Source organism: Triturus cristatus, chromosome 5_2 (assembly GCF_964204655.1).
Source record: "Triturus cristatus chromosome 5_2, aTriCri1.1, whole genome shotgun sequence".
Classification (NCBI taxonomy): Eukaryota; Metazoa; Chordata; class Amphibia; order Caudata; family Salamandridae; genus Triturus; species Triturus cristatus.
Window position 1 is genome coordinate 725,332,237 of NC_140588.1, and position 23,689 is coordinate 725,355,925.

The 23,689-nt window shown below is 46.4% G+C and overlaps 1 protein-coding gene across 1 annotated transcript in view; it reads right to left on the bottom strand.

The window, feature by feature from the left end:
• Positions 1–15,034, bottom strand: part of LOC146829181 (sodium/hydrogen exchanger 2-like) — a 615,451-nt gene extending 600,417 nt beyond the window's left edge. Inside the window, exon 1 of the mRNA XM_085607826.1 lies at positions 14,632–15,034. Within this exon, the coding sequence (XP_085463952.1) occupies positions 14,632–14,920 (289 nt within the window). The 5' untranslated portion in view covers positions 14,921–15,034. The remainder of the gene's footprint in view (positions 1–14,631) is intronic.
• Between the last annotated feature and the right edge of the window lie 8,655 nt (positions 15,035–23,689).

The following is a 23,689-nucleotide window of genomic DNA, read 5'->3' on the forward strand; positions in this document are numbered from 1 at the left end:
ACCCAGCCAGACTATAGCCAGGAACCAGTGATAACATCAGAAAAAAAGTGGGGGCAACATAAGTGCAGATCCTACTCTCCTACATGGGTCAAAATGAAAGCTTGGGGAATCCTCCCCAATTTACTAGAAGCAATCATCAACCTATATTCACAAACTTAGGTTCAGATAAAAAATGGAGATGGCCCGAGTCTAACCAAGAAATTTCCAACAAAAAACGACCTAAAGCAAGGATGTGTTCTGGCGCCCTGTCTTTTCAACATCTACACTGCTGATTTAGAAGGTAACCTTAGTCTCTTTCAGGGAGACCCTCCCAAATTGGGAAAGACACCAATAGCAAGTTTGCAATACGCGGTCGATATCGTGTCACTCTCTCAAACTCTGCTTGGTCTACAGCGTCTGATCTCTCAACTAGCAATATACATTTCAAAAGAACAACTGATAATCAATTGAAAAAAATCTAATGTTTTATGTTTTTCCAGCACTCATAAAAAACGCCCCAAATTCATCTGGAGGATAAATTCAAGCATCTTATCGAAGGTGGAAGTATACAAATATCTGGGGGTTCTCTTAGATCGCCATTTAAGTTTCAAACAACACCTAGAGCATGCTCAAACAAAAATCAAACAACTATCATTTGCTTTCAAAATTTTACAAAAAAGCCTAAGTGGCAGTTCAACAAACCATCTCCTAAAGGTAGTGGCTGCAAAATGTTTGCCAGCGATAACATATGGTTCGGAAATGCTGAATACTTATGACTCCCAAATACTAAATCTAGCCCAGTCCAGATTGTTTAAAAAACTGTTTCTATTCACGCGCCATATTTCTCAGGCGCAGATACGTCTGGAATATGGATTAACGAACCAGATACAGGCCAGACAAGGAGTCCTGGACAAATATTACTGGCGAATGAGGGCAGCTGAAGACAACACGGTAGCCCACCACTGCTGGGAGGAGGTTGAAACACAATCAAAGAACAAATATTCTATATGCCAAATTTTAAAACAAGCGCTTCTAACGCTAAATCTGGAGGAAGTCTGGCAAACACCCATGTCATACCCTGTTTTTAAAAAAATCACAAATCCACTAAAAAAATATTGTTACAAACCGATAAAACCTTACTTGCCGGTAAAAGTCATGCATTGTCGGTGATGCCAACCTACAAGCAAATGAAACCACAACCCTACCTGCAAGAATGCTTCAGAGACCATTATAAGTGGATACTGACCTTACTGACATTGGGTTCTTTTTCAAATCAGGATCTCACTCCAAAATGGCTACAGACTTGGCCATCCCTGGACTGCCGCCTCTGTGGTAACGGAGCAGAGTCACTATTACATCTATTATGCATCTGTCCGACATTACATAACTTAAGGGTGTCACTTTTAAGGCCAATCTTAAGAGAAACTCAAATCCGGACTTGCAGAGCAGCTGTCATAAAATGCCTCAGTGGTTCCTCAGTCCAACTGTCTTGCAAGACAGTCAAATTCTTGTCATAAGTAGCACAAGAACTAGAAAAGAAAGAAACAGCACAAGAACTTGGAAAGAAAGAAACACCAAAATAGGAATTTGGAAGAAGGGTATAAAGTTGCCGGCCTAAGTCTTTTTCAGACCTTTTTTTGTACTCCCTTTCTTTCAAAGCTCCTTTCTATGACAAGTCCTAGGCATAAACATGATCATACCAGTAAATGTTCCGGGATAGGAAACCATAGTGACTTAAGAAACTGGATAGAAGGTTACGGGTAGCAGTTTTGCACTTTGCTCCTTCCTCATTCTTCATTGGCATTAGCACTCTAATTACAATAGAAAGCATGGATATGTTTACATTGCTGTTATATTAATCCGTTGTACCTTGGTACCATATCGCGTGAGGGTTATGACAACTAAAAATGTTTTATTGCAATTTTTATTCTGTATCTGAATTATGATGTTTTCATCGTGGTGGTATGTTCCACTCTTTTTATGATTTTAACAGCTCAAATAAATATATTATTACACACATAAATACATTATTAAAAGCTTGCGGCATGCTGCGTTGTTATGGGTGGAATAAGGCAAGATCATCAAAGAAAATAGTGCTCGCCGACTTATAAAGCAGACCGTGTAATGACACAAGTAAAAAGTCCAGTCGTTACTGGAGTTTACAAAGGAAGACAAGGCGGTACCTAGGAGGGACTATTAAGCCTAGTTACAAATAAAAAGCAACGATTTCGCAAGAACAGTAACTGGAGCCAATTGAAAAGATGGGTGTGAAATGGGCGGAGTTTCTATGCCTAACCTCAAAACAGCATGTCTCACAGAGCAGCGCATGCGTGGCCAGCCTCGACCTAAAAAGGGAGGGGACACACGGTAGCCATATATAGCTCTAGGAACCGTGACCCCCCAGGGCCGGCTCCTGCTTTGTCCTGGGGTGCCCACTCCAGGACATAGCTGTTTGCTTTGGCCTGGTTGCTGTGGGCAGGTGCTGGCAAAGTTCGCCCACCCACTGGAAGTGAAGGTTTCGGCTCTTTCCCTGCCTGCAGACATGCAGGCAGTGAAAGAGATAAAAAGATTGCTCCTGCATGGAGGGAACTGCCTTTCCAGAAGTTCCCTAAATGTAGCAGCAATGCCGGGGTCCCGCAGGAGGCAAGGAGCCGGCTGGGACCGCAGGATCCTTGAGACTCCCCACCCCCCCCCCCCCCTGTGGACCAGGGGAAAAAACTGCAGAAAGAGGCAAAATAGAGGTCAGAAACTAGCAGAAAGAGGCCGAATAAACAGAAACAAGCAGAAAGAGGCAGAATAAAGGTCAGCAAAGAGCAGGAAGACAGAAGCTAAAGGTGGGAAATGAGAAGGAAGAGGCAGAATAAAAGCCGGATATGAGCAAAATGAGCAGAAAGAGGATGAATAAAAGTCAGCAACGAGCAGGAAAAGGCAAAATAAAGGTCAGCAATGAGCAATAAGAGCAAAATAAAAGTGATAAACGAGCAGAAAGAGGAAGAATAAAGGTCAGAAACGAGCAAAAAAGCAAAATAAAGGTGAAGAATGAGCAGAAAGAGGCAGAATAAAGGTCAGCAATAAGCAGAGAGAGGCAAAGCAATGGTGAGAAATGAGCAGAAAGAGGCAGAATACAATTCAGCAATGAGCAGAAAGAGGCAAAGCAAAGGTGAGAAACTAGCAGAAAAAGGCAGAATAAAGGTCAGAAACAACTAGCAAGAGGCAAAATATAGATGAGAAACAAGCAGAAAGAGGCAAAACAAAAGGTGATAAATGAGGAGAAAGAGGCAGATTTAAAGTCAGCAATGAGTAGAAAGAGGCAAAATAAAGGTGCAAAACAAGCATAAGTAGACAGAATAAAGGTCAGAAACTAGCAGAAAGCAGCAAAATAAATGTGAGAAACAAGCAGAAAGAGGCCAGATAAAGGTCAGCAACGAGCAGAAAGAGGCAAAATAAAGGTCAGCAAAGAGCAGAAAGAGGCAGAATAAAGGTTGAAGGGAGCAGGAAGAGGCAGCATAAAGGACCGAAAAGTAGAGGCCAGAAACCAGCAGTAAGAGGCAAAATTAAGGTGAGAAATGAGCAGAAAGAGGCACAATAAAGTTCAGCAATGAGTAGAAAGAGGCAAAACGAAGGTCAGAAAAACAAGCAGGAAAGGTAAAACACCAAGCAGAAAAGGCAAAACAGAGCAGAACAGGGCAAAACAGAGAGCACTTAGACACTCACACACCCACTCACAGACCCATTCAGACACTCTCACACAGACTCACAGACCAACTCAGTGACTCACACACCCACTCAGCGGCTTACTTGGAAAATTGTGCACTCACTAACACAGTCACTGGCAAAGGTCAGTGGTTACATTTAAGAAATAACATTTTAAGAAACCTTAGAAATTCACTTAACAAACCAAAGGATACAGCCATGCTATAGTTAGGAAACAACATTTAAAAAAACCTTAGCAATTCACTGAAAAAAACAAAGGTCACAGGGGCGTTATGGTTAGGCTCAGATTTCACTCGTATAAAATCAGTGAGTTTCGGCAGTTATAGCTAGCTGACCTAACTATTACTTACCCCCCCCCCGCAATGCACTACTTATGACCTCACATATTACATCACTCATGACATGGTCAGTGTCATCACTAAGGACATCATCCACAGAAGCACTCACACACCCACCCACACCCTTATACAACCTCTCATACACCCACTCACATACCCATTCACAGACATATACAAGTACTCACACAACCACTCACTCTTCCATAGAGTTACTCATTTAACCAATCAATTACCCATATAGTCATTCACACAGCCACACACTCACTCATACAGCTACTCACATACCCACTTATTCACCTATACAGCCACTCACAGACCCACTCACTCACCCATACAGCCTCTTAATACATCCACCAACTGGCCCATTCAAGCACTCACACTCACACACACCCACACAACCACTTACATACCCATTCACACATCCATATAAGCACCCACATATCTGCTCACTCGCCCATACATCCATTCACACCGGTACTTACTCTACAATACATCTACTCACACATCAACCCACTTAACCAAGCTGCCACTTACAGTCTACTCACTCACCCATACAGCCACTCACACAGCCAGTTACTCACTCATACAGCCAGTCAGAAACCCACTCACTCACCCATATAGTCACTTACACATCCACTCATCCACCCATACAGCCATTCACACAGCCACTCACTCACCCATTTTGCCTCTGACACACTCCCTCACTCACCAATACAGTAACTTGCAGAGCCACACACAGCTACTCAGACACCTACTTATACAGGCATGCAGTCAATTACACACCCACTCACATACCCACTCAGGCACTCAGACACCCACCCATTCACAGATACACACAGTCACTCACCTAATATATGTTAGAAATAGTATCTCTCATTAGCAGTACAAAAAGTATACCATTTTAACTTTTGTGGTATCTTGGTATATATGCTTACCATGCATAATATTTTTAGAAAACACTCACAGTCACTGGATGATGTCATCAGTGATATTAATCAAGATGTCCTCATTGATGTCACTGACCATGTTCTGAGGGATGTAATATGGGAGGGCATAAGCAGTGCATTGCGAGGGCATGAGTTATAGTTTGCTCACTAACTTTAACGGCTGAATTTCATAGATTTTGTACGAGTGAGATCTGAGCCTAACTATAACATACCTTAAGCCTTTGGTTTTTTCATTTAATTTCCAAGGCTGTTTAAATGCTAAATTTTAACTATAACGTCCGTCTAACCTTTGGTTCTTTCACTGAATTTCTAAGGTTTTTTAAATGCCAATTCAAAACTATAACATCCCTGTAACCTTTGATTTTTTTAGTAAATTTCTATTTTTGAAGTAGTAGTAGTGTTTGCAGAGTCGTGGAGAAAGCGGTCTGGGCCTCCGACCAACTCTTAGGGATCCATCTGTGTAGGACTTACAGGAAGTACCAGGAGGGCTTCTTGACCCCCAAGGTCCCTCAGGCATAAAGTGTACTTCCTCCCTCAACCAGTAGTGTGCCCACATTCGCAGAGTGGTGGAAAATGGGGGTGTGGCCACCGAATACCTCTTACCAATCCCGCTGTGTTGGACTTACTAGAGGTGGCAGGAGGGGTGGTTGGACCCCAAGGATGTCCTTGGGAGCCAACTCCCTCTCTTGTTACCTCCAGTAAGTCCAACACGGTGAGTTTGCTGAGATGTTTTCGTGGCTATGCCTCCTTTCTCCACCACTCTGCAAACATGCCTCCTGGCTCACTACTAGTTGGGGGGTGAAGTCCCCTTGGCTCTTGAGGGTCCTTGTGGCCAAAAACCCCTCCAGGAACCTCCAGAAAGTCCCACACAGCAGGATTGCTGAGAGGTTGTTGGAGGCCATGCCCCCTTTCTCCAGCACTCTGCAAACGCATCTCCTGGAACACTACTAGTTGGGGGATGAAGTCCTGTTGGCTATTGAGGGTCCTTGGGGGCCAACTACTCCTGATACAGCAGTAAGACCCACACAGCTGGACTGCCGAGAGGTTGTCAGAGCCCATGCCCCCCTTTCTCCACCACTCTGAAAACATGCCTCCTGGCCCATTACTGGTTGGGGGAAGAAGTCAACTTTAGTCCTGAGGGCCTCCGGAGTAAAGTGGAATCCCTGCCCCAACCAGTAGTGGGCCAGGAACTGCATTTGCAGTTTGGTGGAGAAAGTGGGCATGGCATTCAGAGACCTCTCAGCAATCCCCCAATGTTGAACTTACTGGAGGTAACAGGAGGGCTTGTTGGCCCCCAAGGACCCTCTAGACCCAAGGGGACTTTGTCTCCCAACCAGCAGCGCACCAGTTTGCAGAGTGGTGGAGAAAGGGAGCGGGCCTCCGATGAGTTGCCGGGCTTTTCTTTAATTTATTTTTTTTAAACATTTTAGGGAAGGGGGCTGCATAGGCCACCATCCCTGGACCGATTTAGGCCCCGGGGACCCCATCCCCGTGGCCTGTCCGTTATGAAATGGGAGAGGGCCATGTAGACTTCCCTCCCTGGGCCGATTTCAGTCCCAGGGACCCTATCCTCTGAGGCCCGGTCTTTCTTTTTTACTTTTTGTTTATTTAAGGGAGGGGAGCCAAGCGCCTCCCCCTCCCAGGCCATTGTCTGCCCCAGGAGCACTTTTTTGCACAAAAACAATCCCCTGAGGCATTTACCACCATCTAGGTGTGCTGCAGAATGCAGCACGCATATACAGAGAAAACAAGGTGGTGAAATAAATATATTTCTCCTCGTTATGGCCCCCTGGGAAGGTGTAGCAGTTTAGCGCATTCCCAGGTCTCCCAGTAATTGTCAATTTGAAAGTGCATCAAAATTCATGGGTACTGTGTGGGCACACCCATGCAATGCCCATGGATCACCTTCCTGGGCCAGAGCAACGCAGTGATTTGTGCTGCACTACGCTTCGTTGAGTTACTCCTGATTTACTCAGCGCTAATTTTGCTCATTTACTGCTTACCACTCCATGTCAAATGCTATAATTTGAACAGCTTATTTTTCAGCAACAAGGCACTCATATGTGCCTCAGTTTTCTATTCAGTACAGAACATTAGCAGGCCAGGGTCCGTATCATACAGACGACAGACCCAAGACCTGCTCACCTTCAGAAGACTCCTCAAGACCTGGCTCTTGAGCAGTAGCAGCACCCCCTCCCTCAGCGCTTCGAGACCCTCACGGGTAGGTAGTGCGCTCTACAAGTACAATGATTGATTGATTGATTGATTGTCCCCTGGGGAGCAACAGGCGTTTGCTCCCCCTTTGCACACCCCTGGTGCTCTTTGGTAGTATAGAGAGGGGTGGGGGGCAGATGCTTGTGTGGCCCCTTCTGTGATATCAAGGGTGCTGGCACACATAAAGCGCCAACCCTATCTTTCGAGGGCGTGCCCTCATTTTCATCGGGCGTGCCCCATGCAAATGAGGGAATCCCTTTGCCTTTGCACCAGCTCTGTATCACAGATGCAGGTGCAGAAGCAAACAAGTTCTCAGGAGGTGCACTGAAAGTGCGCCACCTAAAAGGTGACGCACTGTCAGTGCGCCCCCTGATGGGAGCCCTCTGAAGGAGGGAAAGGTGGTCCCATGGACCCCACAGAAATCCCCTTGCAGGCAGGTGCTGTCACTCACTGCACCCACCTGCAAGGGGATCTCTAATCCCCTTTAAAAGTACAGGCAGATGCCGCCTGCATTCTGAAAACCCGGAGCAGCTTCAAAGCAGCCTCTCTGTTTTTCACCTGAATGCTCTGCCCTGGGGGCAGCGCATTCATACTAACACGGCCCATTTCCTGGTTAGCGCTGGTGCACCTTTTGAAAGGTGCACCCAGAGCTAACCAAGAAAATGAGCCACATAGCTAATACAGCCCCAGTTCTTCATTAGAAGTTTATGATTAAGCTACAATCTGATGTTGTTCCTGGATGTGCATGTTTATGTCAAGCCCCCACGAGAATGAGAAAGATATTTGCAAATTTCCAGAATGTGTATTCTTATTTTAGTTTTCTGGACCATCTAACTAACGTTTCCGCAAGAAAACGATGAGAAAAAATACGTTTTCTCTCAAAGATAGACCGTCAAATCCCATCAGCGGATCAACATTTTTCGCATTGTGAAATCACTTTTAATTTCATGACAACCCCTAAAATCAGAGTGACATCATTAATAACATATTTTTGTCTCAATTTAAATCATTTATCACCCTGTTTTGAGGGCCTCCAAAGTGTGGCTTCAGTCATGAACGGTATTTAGGAGTCACCAGGGATTGCAGCTGCGACCCCCTAGCTTGCCCCATGCAAACCCAGCACTGCCTTTGCAGCTCCTGGCCTCACATGTAGCAAAATCAGTACCAAGACCACTATGGGGTTCCGTATTCCCTATCCCTTATCACCTGACTGTTTTTCATCATGGTAATAGAAAACAATATTCTATTATTCAGTATTAATGTAATAAAACATCAAGCACACTTAGGACCTATGATGGCTGTTGTGGCAGGTAAAATGGTTTTAATGTATTTTGGATATGTGCTTGGGGATAAGAGTGTGTTTAAGTGAGAGTGAGTGCTCGGATGTGTGAGAAAATGTTTCTGCATGTGTGTGTGAGTGAAAGTGAATGACAGGTAGTGAGTGAGATTGTGTGAGATTGAGGCACGGATTTACTATTCTTTGAAGCAAGGCAACACTGCACAAAAGTTGATGCAAGAGTGCGAAGTGTGTACTTTTTCTGAAGCATAGGCTTAGTACTTTAAGAGGTCACTTTCAGCACAAAATTCCCACTTTATATGTATGCTGTACATTGCAGCACACGTCCAAATTTGGAAAAATAAGAAGAAAAAAGATAAACTCTCCTTGTTGTACCTGCTTCGTGGAGGAATAAGATTTTGGTGCAAATTCATGGTTACTAATGTTTGTAGATAAGGATTTGCACCAAAACCCATGGGTGGTTGCCGGCAAAGGCCTATGCACCATTTATGAAATGTCCCATGATAGAAAATATTGCAAAGCATAGCACAACTTTGCGTTACTTTGTGATAATATCCAAAGCAAATCCTCAGTTGTGATGTTAGGGTAATGTGACATGCCTTCCTTGAAAAAGTTAGGGTCATATGATGTCACTTCCTGTGATGCCATTAAGGTCAGTAGGTATGTGATGCCAGTATCGCTACCCCTGGCAATTTGGGTAATTGACGCCTATGGAGTCACTCGAAAGCATTTGAACAGAAAAGATGGTTGAGGTTTATCACACAAATAATGCAGCAGCAATACCTCTCGTAATCTTCCACCTCTATAGTAGCATGAAAATATATATATATTGACTGATTTTCTGAATTACATCCCATATATTAAGGATCTAATTTAAAATAGCTATATGATCAAAGGGGAAGGCCACACTGAGCTTTTGCTTTGGGTGCTCTTACTCCATCCCAATTAATACCTACCTGATACCACACCCTCTTACATAATTTTGCTGAAGAATGCAACTATAATCTGCTTTTAATTATTATAATTGTGACTTGGGAATTTCAGTGTAAAGATGCATTCCGCATTGAACATTTTAAAGTGTTTGGAGCCAGAGTGGTACAGTAGAGCACTGATTTATTTTCTGTAGAGGCAACAAAGGGTTTCTGGGAGACCTTATATTGTTGTTTGTGTGCTAGCGCTAGCTGAGGAGTGGCAGTAGATCTTTTGTGTGGCTAGGATTGTATTGCCTGCTTGGATAGTGGATTTTTCTGCAATCCAGTGTAATCTAATGCTGAAGGAAGATATCGACTTGGTGTTGAGAGACTGTGCATGGTTTACCATCTGGTACTGTGGGTGGTGATAATAGAAAAATTGAGGCGGGAACGAATTAGGGGATGACAAGAAAGTACACTGCAGATGGAAGTTCGGAAAGTACAGAAGTGTGGGGAAGTAAGTATAAGTGGAAAGGGAGAGAGCCAATCAGTCAATCAATCAATCATTGGTTTGTAAAGCGCAACTGCTCACCTGCGAGGGTCTCAAGGCACTCGGGGTGGCACGGCTCCGTTGGGTGCTGGAATTATCCAAAGAGGTCCTTCCTGAATTGGTCAGTGTGGGGGGTTTCCGGAGGTGGACAGGGAGGTTGTTCCAGGCCATGGCTGCGAGGTAGGAGGACTTTCCTCCCGTTCTGGTCTTGTAGATACGCAGGATGGTGGCCAGAGAGAGGTCAGCTGATGGGAGGTGTCTCTTGGGTGCGTGGAAGGAGAGGATGTTGTTTAGGTATGCTGGTCCGATGTTGTGGAGGGCCTTGTAGGCATGAGTGAGGAACTTGAAGGTTATTCTTCTTTCAATGGGGAGCCAGTAGAGATTGCAGAGGTGTTGGGGGATGTGGTGGTGGCGGCGGGGAGTGTTCAGGATAAGTCTGGGTGCGGCGTTCTGAATGATCTGGAGCTTGCGGGGTAGTTTCTTGTTGATTACGGCATAAAGAGCATTGCCGTACTCCAGTCTGCTGCCGATGAGGGCGTGCATGACCGTTATTCTGGATTTGGGTGGGATCCATCTGAACGTTTTGAGGAGTATGCGGAGAGTGTTAAAGCAGGCAGAAGATACAGCGTTGATCTAGCGGTTCACATGAGCGCTGAGTCTAATATGATGCTGATATTTTGTGTGTGGTCCTTTGGGGTAAGGGGGTTTCCGAGGGCGGGGAGGGGTCACCAGGGGTCTTCCCAGACAGATGGGGTTGAGCCAAGGATGAGGACTTCTGTTTTCTCGGGGATGAGTTTCAGGCAGCTCTTCTTCATCCAGGGGGCGACAGCTTTCAACCCTTCTTGGAAATTGTGCTTGGTGATGTTGGGTTCTTTGGTAAGGAAGAGGATGAGCTGGGTGTCGTCGGCGTAGGAGACGATGTTGAGCCCGTGGATTCTCACGATGGTTGTGCGAGGGGGGCCATGTCGATGTTAAAAAGGGTAGGGCTTAGGGAGGACCCTTGGGCACTTCACATCTGGTCTCAGACAATGATTTTATTTTGGTGAGTGCATTATGGAGTGGGAGTGCACAGTTGGATGGGCACGTTATGAGCCTTGGTAGCCCTAACTGTGAGCCAAAGCAGCTGTTAATTTATCATGGTTTGCTGGGCCAGACAGGCCTTGCATTCAACTGGGCATTTCCTCTGTGGGCTGGAGCCCCTAGTGGCTGGTTTTAAAAGACCAGGGGTGCTTCTGGTGCCTCTGTCACTTTCCCCAGCTCCCTGGGCCAACTGAAGCAGGCATCAGGAGCCTTCTGGAGAGAGAGAAAAAGGGGGAAAGTAAAGAGAAAGTGATCGGGAGAAGGAGAGAGAATGGATGGATTGAAAGAGAGAGAGTACACGATGAGACAAAGGGAGTGGGGCTTGTTTCAGCATTTTTGTCATGGCTGCTTATGGTTCCCCAATCTGGCCCTGACTGTTTATGTTAATAAAGTTAGTTATTTCTCAAGGACACAACTTATAAGAATATAATAATTTGAGCTACTAGATAAGATAAGCAAAACAATCCACACCGGAGTTCTAAAGGACATATAGAGTTGGGTGGAGTAGGGACTTTTTGCCAACTTATGCATGTCCTGCAGCATCTGGTTCTCATATATGGCATTGGAGTTGTGTGGAGGTACATAATGCAGAACTGGCATTTGGTGCAGCACAGTACAGTGCCCCATTGACCCATAGTTTTCTGTTTTCACCGCACTGGCTTTCATTACAGCTGCATTGGGAATGGGGACCAGATAGAGATGGAGGCATGAGGTGCAGCCAATCAGCAGCTTAGCTGACCAGCTGATGACAGAAGAGGATATCTCAGTGGCTTGGTAGCATAGCAAGTAGGAGAGCCACCTAGGAGTGATGCCATTGCTACTTGTGGTCAAAGATGAAGGAAGCAAGTGCCTTCAGTGCATTTGATGATAGGTCCTCACCACCCCCCCCCCCCCGGGGTTCCACGTGGTGGGGAAACGCCATATTTTTCAGGCCAGGAGAGATCAATCTTGGCAAATGTGACGCTGATGTGTTTGCTAGTGTTAATCCCTAACAGTCCTAGCACTTTTATCAAACTACCCCATGCAATAGTTTATATCATTGCCCTGTAGAGTTTTTTTCAGTATTTCACCCAATTAGCATGATCAGCAATCCTTAGTAGGCTTTAGGCATCAATGCTCCTTGCGCAACTGGCCCGAGGGGCTTTGAAGAGTGGAATGTTAGAAAGAGGAATGTCAGCAAAGATGTTATTGGGAGGAGTGGCCTGATGGCGGGAATTCTCTAACACTTCCCCTTTCATAGTTATTTCTACACCACCTAAGGATCATCTCCTCTTAAGCTGGACTGGCACCTCTGAGCTTCTACCTAACTTCTCACAATCTCAGCCCCGCCCTTCACGATCTCACAAGACTGGCTGCTGTTATGCTGGCCGTACCATCGTGCCCGTCCATTCCTCATAACACACCACAAATGCTCCCAAAAAGGACAAGCAAAGTCAATCCAGATCACAAGACACCCCTTCAAGAATCTCCCCATTGAAATAAGAAACACTGGGAGGCGCTAAAGACTTCAGCAGAGTGTTGAGCTGGTGAAGAATTGTCTTTCCTGATATGCCTGTTGGTGCTGTGGAAAGGTTCAGAGGCTGAGGAGCAGAGCAAGCTGTGAGATGGTGAGGACTAATTCCAACTCTAGCTTTGCTTGGATTGCGAAACTGCGAATTTCCAAACATACCCAGTTGCCTCAATGGAGTAAATTAACTCCCATGCACCTTCTGCCTCAAGCTCCTTTATTTCCTACCCTTCTTCCCAATGCCCCTGTGATCCCAGATTGCTAGATTCACTCAAAGTTACTCTGCGCCCAGCAGTCTCATTAACTGGTGACTGTGGTATGAGTAAACTGGCGGAGGCAGGGGGCTGGGGCAGGACATCTAAGTGATGGTTTCCCTCACCTAAGGCTGTGGGATTGTCCATGACTTGTCAATTGATGACTTCCTCCTCCAGCGTTTTCTTGCTGCCCTCCACTGAGAAGGACATTGGCTTTGACTCCTCCAGTGACTTTGAGGCTCGGCCTGTGGTCCAGGGGCCTGTGACTACTCCTCGTTGGTCCAGGAGCAGAATTGAGGTATAATCGGAGGCTGAGGGAAAACGCCATCTTCTGAGTGATCACCATTGGACTGTCTCTCAGCCACATTTCCTTTTTATCCCCCGACACTGTCCTTCTGGATATCACAAATGTAAGGAGCACATACTTACCACCATTGTACCCCCCCCCCCCTTTGGAAGGTTCTAATGGACCAGAACGAAGTCCTTTTTCTCAAACTGAGCAAGACGTTCTCCAAAAGGATTCAAAGCCAATGAGCATTCCAGTAGCATTTTAAAGCAATAATAACTTGTTTTTGCTATTTCTAAGCACTGTCGATAGCAGGTGTTACTATTCTCCATTTAATGACGTTCTGTATATATCGACATTGGAATAATGAGTTAGCTTTGACATGTTTTCAAGATAACTGCAGATGACAGTAGTGAGCGTTTAACTCCCACAGCCATTGGCATAGGTGACAGGACAGTGGGAGGTAAGCTGGAGCCACGGGGTACCATGACAAGGTGTTTGTTGCATAAAATTGTAACCTCCTCTGAGGTTTATTGAGATGTGCCGAGACTGCATGACGTGAAAAGAACAGCGTCATAATGGGGTAGAATGTAAAGCTCGCTACTAAGAAGCGAGTCTTTAATCACTGTAGTTATTAAGGTATAAAATGAACTTTTTCAATTCCACGTATTCGTCCACTTTGCACATACATTGAACTGCAGAATTGTCAACCTTTTGTACAGCGCTGAGATGCTCGACGGAGCCCAGATCATGCTCAACAAAACCATAAAACAAAATATTTAAACAGAAAATAGCAATGGCTGTTTTCAGTACCTGGTCGCGTTTCTCAAACAGATAATTTAAATGTTAGTGTATAAGCATAATCCATCCCCCTTGAAGTGTACGATCTAACATTCTGTCTTCATTAATGTTTGATAACCATAAGTGAATTTTTCAAACTAAATATATATATTTTCTTTGCAACTCTTTTTAATTTCTAACATCCATTACATACATTAAGAATGAAGACTATTCCTTCAATTCTTTAAAGTTAAATGGGTGATTAATATTCAAGCCTTAATGTGTATTGTAGCTGCTAATGCTTACACTCAGTTACTTCCTTAGTGGGCTCTTAAGTAGCATCATTTAAACACACGATGCACAGCCCCTTGGACACTAGTGTCCCGGGGAGGCAAGCCCCCAGGAGACCATGCTAACTCGGGGACACACGTGCGAGTGAGCGCCTGTCTACAGCTCTTATCTGTCTGCAGTAATCCGAGACCACTCATGTTTGCAAACATTTCAGCTGCTGTAGTCCTAAAGCATTCTAAATCGCATCATGAACGGGGCTGTTTATTGCCTCCAGTTAAAACCAACCTGTGCGTGACTGGTTTTCACAGGAGAGGGATAACGCATGGATTTCACATCTTTCAAGCAGGTTTTATATTTGTTAAACGTAAGGAGACAGCAGCTAGCCATCGATCAAAAGCCCGTCAAACAATTGCATCATACTGCTAACTCGCTCACTCGGCTGGATGATGCGCATTTCGTTTCAAATATTAAGCGTCGTCTTACCTATTTTGGCCAAGGAGGCCAGCATGATCCAGAGCGTAATCTCAAAGGGGTCCCGCACATGGTGATAATCGAGGGAAAACACTTTCAGCCGAGATGACACATTTTGAATGGGCAGATCCTCCGAAGAATTGAGAACCTCCAAAGTCTCCTCTGGATTCGAAACTATGTCACTGTGCCTGATGGCATCATTGAGTTGGTGCAGGTCTGCTGTTGCAGGTGCAGTTGTCTGGATCAGACATAAGAGCAGGCCGTGGGTAAGGGCAGATGCCAGGGAGCACCTTCTCTCCATTGTTTTCGGGCTGATCGCGGTAGGTTTTCTCAGGCTGGCTGGTATGTGGCAGCAGCCTGCTCCCGGCTTCAGGCAGAGATAAGACACTGGTGTCTCTCACTGCTGTGAAGCCTAAAGGCATCCACCGAGCTGCAGAGCCGACTGGAGGGAGGATGTGAGATCACATGCGGAGGGGAGAAGGGGGGCGGCAAGAGGAGACACAGCTCTGTGTAGGCATCTCGACCAACCCAGAAAACTAACCTAAGTAGGAATTACTTTAGCATCAATCCAATTTTACATCACACTAAATGCTTGTATGTTTACAGAAAATAAAATGTAAAAGTTGTTCGAATGTTTTATTTTATTTGAAAATGTATTTGCTTTTCACGAACCCAATAGTAGAACTCCATGGACCAATAAACAAAGCCATTTTTGTTCCATAAACATACTAATGTGCAGCTGTACATCACAGTACAATTACACATTACACAGGAGTAAAGCCCCCCCCCCACACGCATGTGTGGAGTGGACAAATCATGGTGGTCGACTGCATTGTGAGTTTGCGGACACCCACCAACTCAGGGGTTTGTGGGCATTCACAAATTCTTCTCTCACCCTTTCCCCCTGTGGAAAGGGATGTTTGCTTCAGTAAATACCCTTGAAGGGTTGAAAGGGAACAGAAAAGGTTTAGGCACTACTTGCGGTCAACTGGTCATGCTAGACCAGGGGAATGTCATAATTTCAGGGCAACCACAATGGAACCCGGGCCAGATTCAGGGGCTATGCTAGTCCTGCTGAGCCTTCAATACTGTCTTCCACCACACATTCATCGATCGACTACCCCAGATGGGAATCACAGACGATGCGCTAAAATGGATACCATCCTTTCTCATGGGACGCACCCAAAAAGTCAGCCTAAACACCCTCACCTCGCAACCCAAGTACACCAACTGCAGCGTACCGCAAGGATCATCCCTCAGTCCAACCCTATCTAAAATCTACATGACACCAATCGCAGATATCATCAGATCACATTACATCAATATCATCTCCTACTCCGACGATACCCAGCTCGTCCTCTCTCTCTTAGCAGACCCCACCTTAACAAAGACCAACTTCCACAACTGTATGAAGAACGTCACCGCCTGGATGAAGGACAACTGCTTGAAGCTCAAAATGGACAAAACTGAAGCTCTGATCTTCGGCAGACACACCACTCTCTGGAATGACTCCTGGTGGCCGGCAGAGCTTGGACCCACGCCAAAAGACCATGTCCACAACCTTGGCATCGCCCTGGACAATGAACTCTCGATGAAGCATCAGTTCAACGCTGTTTCCTCAGCCTGTTTCCACACACTCTGCATGCTCTGCAAAGTCTTCAGGTGGCTCCCCATAAGCACCAGGAAAATGGTGACGCATGCCCTCATCACTAATCCTCTTTTGTTTCCATGGGGCACATGCATGAGCATTTCCAACTTTCAGAGGCAGAGAGAGCACAGGCAGCACCTGAATACTCCCCTTCGGTTTGGAGGTGGGGTCCTTCCCTCTGCATTGAGTGCGGCTGTTCTGTGCCTATGGTGCGTGGCCTGCGGCTCTTATGTTTTGTTGCAATATCCAGTGGCAGTGGAAAGTGCAGCTGCCATTAGCAGGCGGCTGTGGCAAGAGTGAGGCCTCGCCGACCGCGGAGGTGGCCCAACCAGGTTTGGGTGCAGCCTGCGTTTACGCCCTGCACGCCCGCTTGCCCCCTCCTGGCACCTCTCTCCCAGCTCCACTCTTCTCTACCTGCCTCCTTTTATCGCCACCTACCATCCACCATCAAATTAACAACGGTCTCTGACGAGGGGGCAGGAGAGAGGAGCCAGAGGAGACAGAGAAGGCTGGGGGCACATAGGAACTGTTGACTCCGGCTGGTGTCTTCCACATTCCCCGGTTCGGGTTGTCCTGGTGGTCCCGGTGGCTCCCGAATCTCGTCCTGGAGCTCTTCCTCCCCTCTGGGAGTCTGTGAGGGGTGTGGAGCAGGGTGAGGAGCGGTGAGGAGCAGTGAGGGCCGCCGAATGGGTCCAGAGGGGGCCGCTTCAGTCTTAACTGCTCTAACTGTCATCCTCCCTCTGGCCCACCTCATTTTTAACTTTTTAAATTGTCCATCTGCCCTCTGGCCCTCTGGCCCACCCTATTAAGCCTCTAGAGTACGAATCCCCAATACAGGATTACCGGAACTACCCTTCGGAACCCAGGTAGTTCCTATCCTCCCCTCTCTCTGAGGTTGATTGTTGGTGCTTGGGCTTCCTCCCTCACCACAATGATTAAGAATAGCGCCCGCCTGCTTAAAGTCAAAGCAGAATTAAAATTCTGCAGTAGAAGTCAAGTCTACAAGCAGGGGCGCTTCGGGGATGGGGGCATCCAATCAAACAGATGTTGGTAAAACGTATTTTCTGCGCAGCTTGGTACGGGCCCAGAATCCCTCTTCTTTAGAGAGCCGCCCAGAGGGCACAAGCTCAGATGCAAAGAACATGGATAACGAGGACCCCAAGGGCTTTGAAACTCTCACAGATACAAAGACCACTTCATTCATAAATGAGGGACGATCTAAGGCCGCCATTGGGATAGGCGAGAATGAGATAGGTTCAGCCCCCCCATTTATAGGAGTGGAGTCGTCCCACCGATCCACCATAACTACATTGCCCAGAAGGAGGAAGAAAAGTTACCAATCTTGCCATAACCTGGGAGCCTCCTTAGCTCCAATCGACGACCATAGATTAAACCACTCAACAAACTTGCAAGAAGACCCCCTTGCTGCTACAGTTTGGGAGTCACTGGATGATACCGTCAGTCCGTACAAAAGTCCAAACACTCTTGCTGACAACTTCCATACCCCAAAAAGACACATAGACATAGGGTCAAGGGCAGCGTCACCACAGGACTAAAAAATTTACAAGCGCTAGAAAGAATTATGCATTACCATAGGCTCCTACTCCGAGCCTGAGCTAAGCGATTCCCTTCACAGATTACCATCGCTACTGCCGTTTGAACTCTCATGCGCGCAGTACAACCTTCTACGGTCAGTCAGCACTTCCCTCTCTACTGCCATAAACGCTTTAACATGGCAATTGGAGAAGCTCAAATTACAAATGGGAACCCTCCAAGTCATGGCAACAACAATGGCCTGATGGCAAAGAACATCGAATGGATGGCGGCAATTAGCGGCACTCCAATTCCTCCAATTCCCTCCTCTTGAATGTCGGTCTCCAGAGATAGTCAACAAACTGGCATCACTCCCGTCGCAACTCTCTTCGCTGGTGGAGGAGTTAAAACTCAGCATTAAAACCTGCTCAGACCCTGCAAGCCTGGTGAAGGGCGCAAAGGATCTCACAGCAGCCAGCAGAGATGCAAACCTTGAATTGGCCCAACGCCACCAGCTGACAACAAGTACAGCAATCTGGCCTATAACCCCTCCACACTCGGAAGAAATGATGGGAGGCAGCAACCATATAGTGGAACTCGCCCCCAACACCTTAGGGGACATTTACCCACAGGAAGCACCTCAGAGAGCTGTCAAGAACGCGGAGAGAGAGGAAACATCTCAAAAACAACAAAAGCATGCAAAGAGACTACTAGCGAGAATCCCCCAGTGAAATTCAACCAACTTGGTATAAAAAAAGAACCACCAATAGAAATAGAAAACAACCAACCTCTGCAAGAACGCCTACACTCAGCTTTCATCAGAATCAGGCCTCCCAGCAACACACAACTACTGTGCACTCAAATACGCAAGCCGCCACAGGGGCCTTCTCCATATGGATGAGGAGCAACATGCTTGGGGACATAGCAACACAGGCTCAGTTCACAAAGCCTGGGACATCTACCATAAACAATGTCCAAACAAGGGCCACAAACACCCAAGCCGACGAACAGCGCATGTCATGCAGTGATTCAGGGACGGGCAATAAAAGTCACTATCCGGTGGGTCCTGATCCAATGCTGTCTCAGCTCTATCCTGCCGTGCCCACAAGCCTAGTAACAAACAAAGCTAGGGAGGATAGTGTGATGGCTACTGACTTAGAGGGAGTCCCATCGATTGGGAATATCGTTACAACTTGGCCCACAACCTGGGCCCCAAGCTCCAGCAGAGTCTTTAGCGCCCCCGGGCAGGAAAAAAAACAACCAAAAAGCCTGTGTAACAACAATGGAAGCTCAACATCACGGCCTCATCTGGCTAATACCGCCCAAGGGCAACAGATCCCACAAGACCAACCCAAGTAACTGAAGCTGGCTTCGTAGGCCTCCCACAAATTTCATAGAGCACTCTGTTCCATGTTGACAAAACCTCAACAACACAAAAGACCCCCTACTTTGATTCCAGCTTTAGGCCAAATACTCTAGTTCCAGGGGGCGGTCACTCAGCAAAAATGAACATGACTCAGTTTTACACTTCAAAAGGCAACATCGACACTCTCAACAGAACAAACATTCTGAAACTTCTCCAACATACCCAGTCATTGTCTCACATTACCAGCAGGGACATTGTCAGGGTGCAATTTGTCTCTTCGTCCTTGCAATCGGGGAAAGAACAAACCATCGTAACTTGGGCATACCCAAATACAGCTGCAAGTGTTCACAATGAAAAATAACAATTCACAGAATGGGGAATTGATATTCGGATGCTTGAAAATGAGAAGTACCCATTTATCTTACAGGCACCCCCAAAGAACACGCCTACGGCTTGCGAACTGAGAGGGATCAGCCGAGTAAAATGCACCTTTGATCAAGCAAACATGAATATACAGTGCAAAGTCGATGGCTCACATGGGGGCAGACAGGTCACCTCCATCGTCAATACCTTCACCCCCTTTTGTGCCCCACCCTCCCCAAACTCAGCTAATTGGGGCTGGGTTGCTTCCAACTTGCCCGATAAAATTCAGGCCCCCACCTAGCAAGGGGCCTTGCCTTCATAGAAGCACATTAGAAAGCTCCCAATCATTAAGCATTGCGACATGGAACGTCGGTGGGATGCACAAGCAGTGGCCCATTGCTCCCCTCTGCTCTTCGCCTGCTTCATCAACTACTCTGAAGCCTTTGATGGGGTAGTCCGTAGCATCCTTTGGCAGAAATTGGCATAGTGGAACATCTGTCCATCATCACTACGAGTAATTCGATCTCTGTATTCTCGAACCTGGGTAAGGGTAAGGGTCAAGCTTTGCAGGGAGACTGCCATGGAGAAAATTGCCACAGATCGGGGTCTAAAGCAGGGATGCGTCCTGGCACCAATGCTTTTTAATTTTCGACCTGGGCCAAGCACTGCATGGAGCATCTCTTGCTACTCCTGAGATTGGCTACACAAAGATCCATCTGATGCAATATGCCAATGACCTCGTTCTTTTGGGCCACACCAAAATATGCCTCCAAAAAGCACTCACCGCCTTGTCGGAATACAATGTCAAAAACCACCTGGTAGCCAATGCAAACAATTCCAAAATAGTGATTTTTGGCCGCCACCCGAAGAAAAAACTTGCTAGGTGGAGGCTGGGCCCCCTGATTTTGGACTGTGTACAAACGTATAACTATTTTGGGCCCTGGCTTAGCAAGACGAAACGCCCACGGGTCCCCCTACAAAAACTGCGGCAGAAAGGTAAAATGGTCACTCATGCCCTCTGCAAATTATGTGCCACCTTAGACAGCCCAACAACCACAGCAAATCAATGAATATTGAGGGCCAAATTACTGCTGTCGCTCAATTATGCTCAACAGGCATTTCCGGGAATGTTTGCACAGGACTTGGAAGAAATACATAGTACAGTGTATAAAAAGATATTTCGTTTACCAGCCTGTGCAAGAAACACCTTGATTTGCCTTGAATTTGAACTCAACCAACAAAAATTAGAAGAGCTGGCCGCCTTGACAAAATATTTTATCTTAACAACTGTGGCGCCTGATAATTCCATGAAGGCCCTCATAAAATCCATCTTTTCACAACCAAGTAACCCCTGGTCTGCCAGGCTCACTATAACCAAAGATCTTCAATTAGCGACAGAGAATTGGGATCCCAATGTAATCTACTATGCTACCATTAAAACAATAATAAAAAGGCAACTACACTTACGCTCTCGCAGTCTGGACATTGAATCCTTGGCAGCCTGAGACTTTCATGAAACCCCATGCCTCCTTCAAATTTTACTCACTCATAAGCCCAACCTTACACAGACCATGGGGAGACAAGCATTACATCGGATTTTAGCAGCAAGACTACATGAAGACTACATCCACTCCCCATGAAAGAACCATATCCATCTTGGAAAGCACGGTCAGGCATTATAGAGTGTCGTCTTTGCAATTATAAAAGAGAGTCCCTGGCACACATCTTATTATGGGGCAAGTCTGCAGAATTTACCTCAGACCTATTCTTTTCCAACTGGGCACTCGCACAGCAGAGGAGGCCATTCGTCAGCTCTATACTTTGGACATTGTGAAGAACATGGCCAACTTTAGCAAATTTGTAATCATACTCGCACACTTTTGAAGGACAAGTCTGCACAGTCAGAGTGCGACGAACAGTCCAGGTGCTACACAATATCAGGGTCACCCTCCAGGTGGTCTGTCCACCATTGAACAGTTGACTCATCATGAGGTCCCTCGAGCTTTAATCCCATCCTGATGTTACTTTTTTAAAAGCATTATGACTACACCGCCTGGGCACACATCACTTTGACGGTCTGGTCTCAAATATTATGAGTTTCTCTTTAAAAAAAAAAAATATCTGATTTTAATAATGACTTGCACTTTTCTTTTGCTAAAAGTTTTAATGTTGTTTACTGTAATGGTTTTAAGTAACCACACAATAAATTCAGTGAAACCTCAGACCCTCATCACCAGCCGACTAGACTATAGCATCCCACTCTAAGCAGGCACCTCCACCGAAATATTGCAAAGACTTCAGACGATCCAGAATGCAGCTGTCAGATTGATCCTCAACTGCCCAAGAGGACACACATCACCCAGCTCCTGAAGGACCTCCACCGGCTACTCGTCCGGAAGAGATGCCAGTTCAAGCTTCTGAACAAGGACTACAAAGACCTCCGTGACCAAAAACCCACATGCAGAACCACCACTTGCATTTCCACCAACCAGGAATCTCCAATCTGCTTACCTCACCCTCACACAGATACAAAGTATCTGCTGCAGCCGCTCTGGAGGTCGATCCTTTTTCCACCTTGCTGCCAAAGCCTGGGATGCCCTCCCCTTCACCTCTACACTGCACCCCCACTGACCCTCTTCAGCAAGGGACTCAAATTCTGGCTCTTCGACTGATACCTGCAGCACAGAGCCTGGGTACCCTCTCTGGTGATAAGCAGCACCATATATGTATCAGATTAATTGATTGAAAAAGTTACCTTCTCAAAGTCTGGTGCAAAGACTCCAGTTCACGGTGGAGAAGGCCACAATGAGGGAAAGCGTTGTGGATGGTAGCTGCTGTAGCGCGAAGAGCAGTCCTGGCGTCACGGACGGTCGTTGCTGTAGTTTGAAGATTCGATCGTGGATGGTCGTTGCTGGAGCTTCAGGTTGGCAGTCACCACAGGCTGTTGTTGCTGTATCGTGGAGAGCAGATCTCGTGTTGCCAGTCATTGGTTGTGGTCACTGAAGCGCAAATAGTCAGGTTCACTGGAGCTTCATGTTGGCAGTCATCATGGGCGGCAGAGCCTCAGCGTGAATATGTCCATTCACAGCTGGAAAGAGCCCAAAACGTTAGGATTTCTCCTTTCGTCACAGAAGAGTGCACACTAATGCCAACCAAGGGTTGATGACCTAGGGATGCACCTCTTGGGGACCAGTGACTAACTCTATCAGAGGCCAGCAAGGATGAGGCAGAACTAGTTACAGCAGGTCAGCTGGGCAGTTGCAGGGATGCTTCTGAAGCTTCTTGTGTCCCTGTAGCTCAGAACAGGAGGCCAGCCAACTGACCCTTGGAGTCACTCAGGTTAGTCTGTGTTGAAGGGAGCGGGTCAAATTTTCTTTCTCAGAGTAGAGTAGGCCTCAAGAAGGAGGGCAGTCCTCTGGGGAACAAGGCAGGCCTCAAGCAACAGGACAGTCTTCTGGGGATCAAACTGAGCCTTTAGCAGCAGGACAGGCATCTGGCACAGCTGAGTAGTCCTCTGAGGAACATTGCATTCTTTCTCGTATAATGTCCACAGGTCCAAGAGTGTACTTATGATTGGCTATGGAGGTCCAATATTTTTACCTGGTGCCAGCCTTTGAAATTTGGGGATTCCCTATACTACCCCCACATCTAGTTCTGGAAAGTTTGTCCCTTCCTCTCCCAAGACTCCAAGAAGCCTGGGGTGGCAACAGACTGGTTTCAGGTTCATTTGTGTTTGTGCTGGCAGCAGCCCTTTGAAATGTTAGTGGGGCAGGGAGCAGCTCCACCCCAAACATCCTGTCAGGATGGCCCTTCCTGCCATCACCTAGTTCCCCTTTGCCTCACTGTCTGGGAGGAATACACAAAGACCAACTGCCAAGCTATTAACAGTCACATGACCCAGGACACAGGCTTTCAGCACAAAATAGTTAGGACAAGAAAAATGCCAACTTTCTAAACGTAACTGCAGACAAACTATCAAAGAGGTTGCTGATTCGATTGCATCCTATTATTAAAGGACAAGATATGCAATTAAACTTGGCTTGTGTTTTCATTTCACAATCATTTAGTTGTGGTTTGTTACATTCTTATCAAGACATGAAAAGGATAAGCACTCTTCTTTTACATGAAAGAGTTATGCTACACAAACAAAATTGAAACAT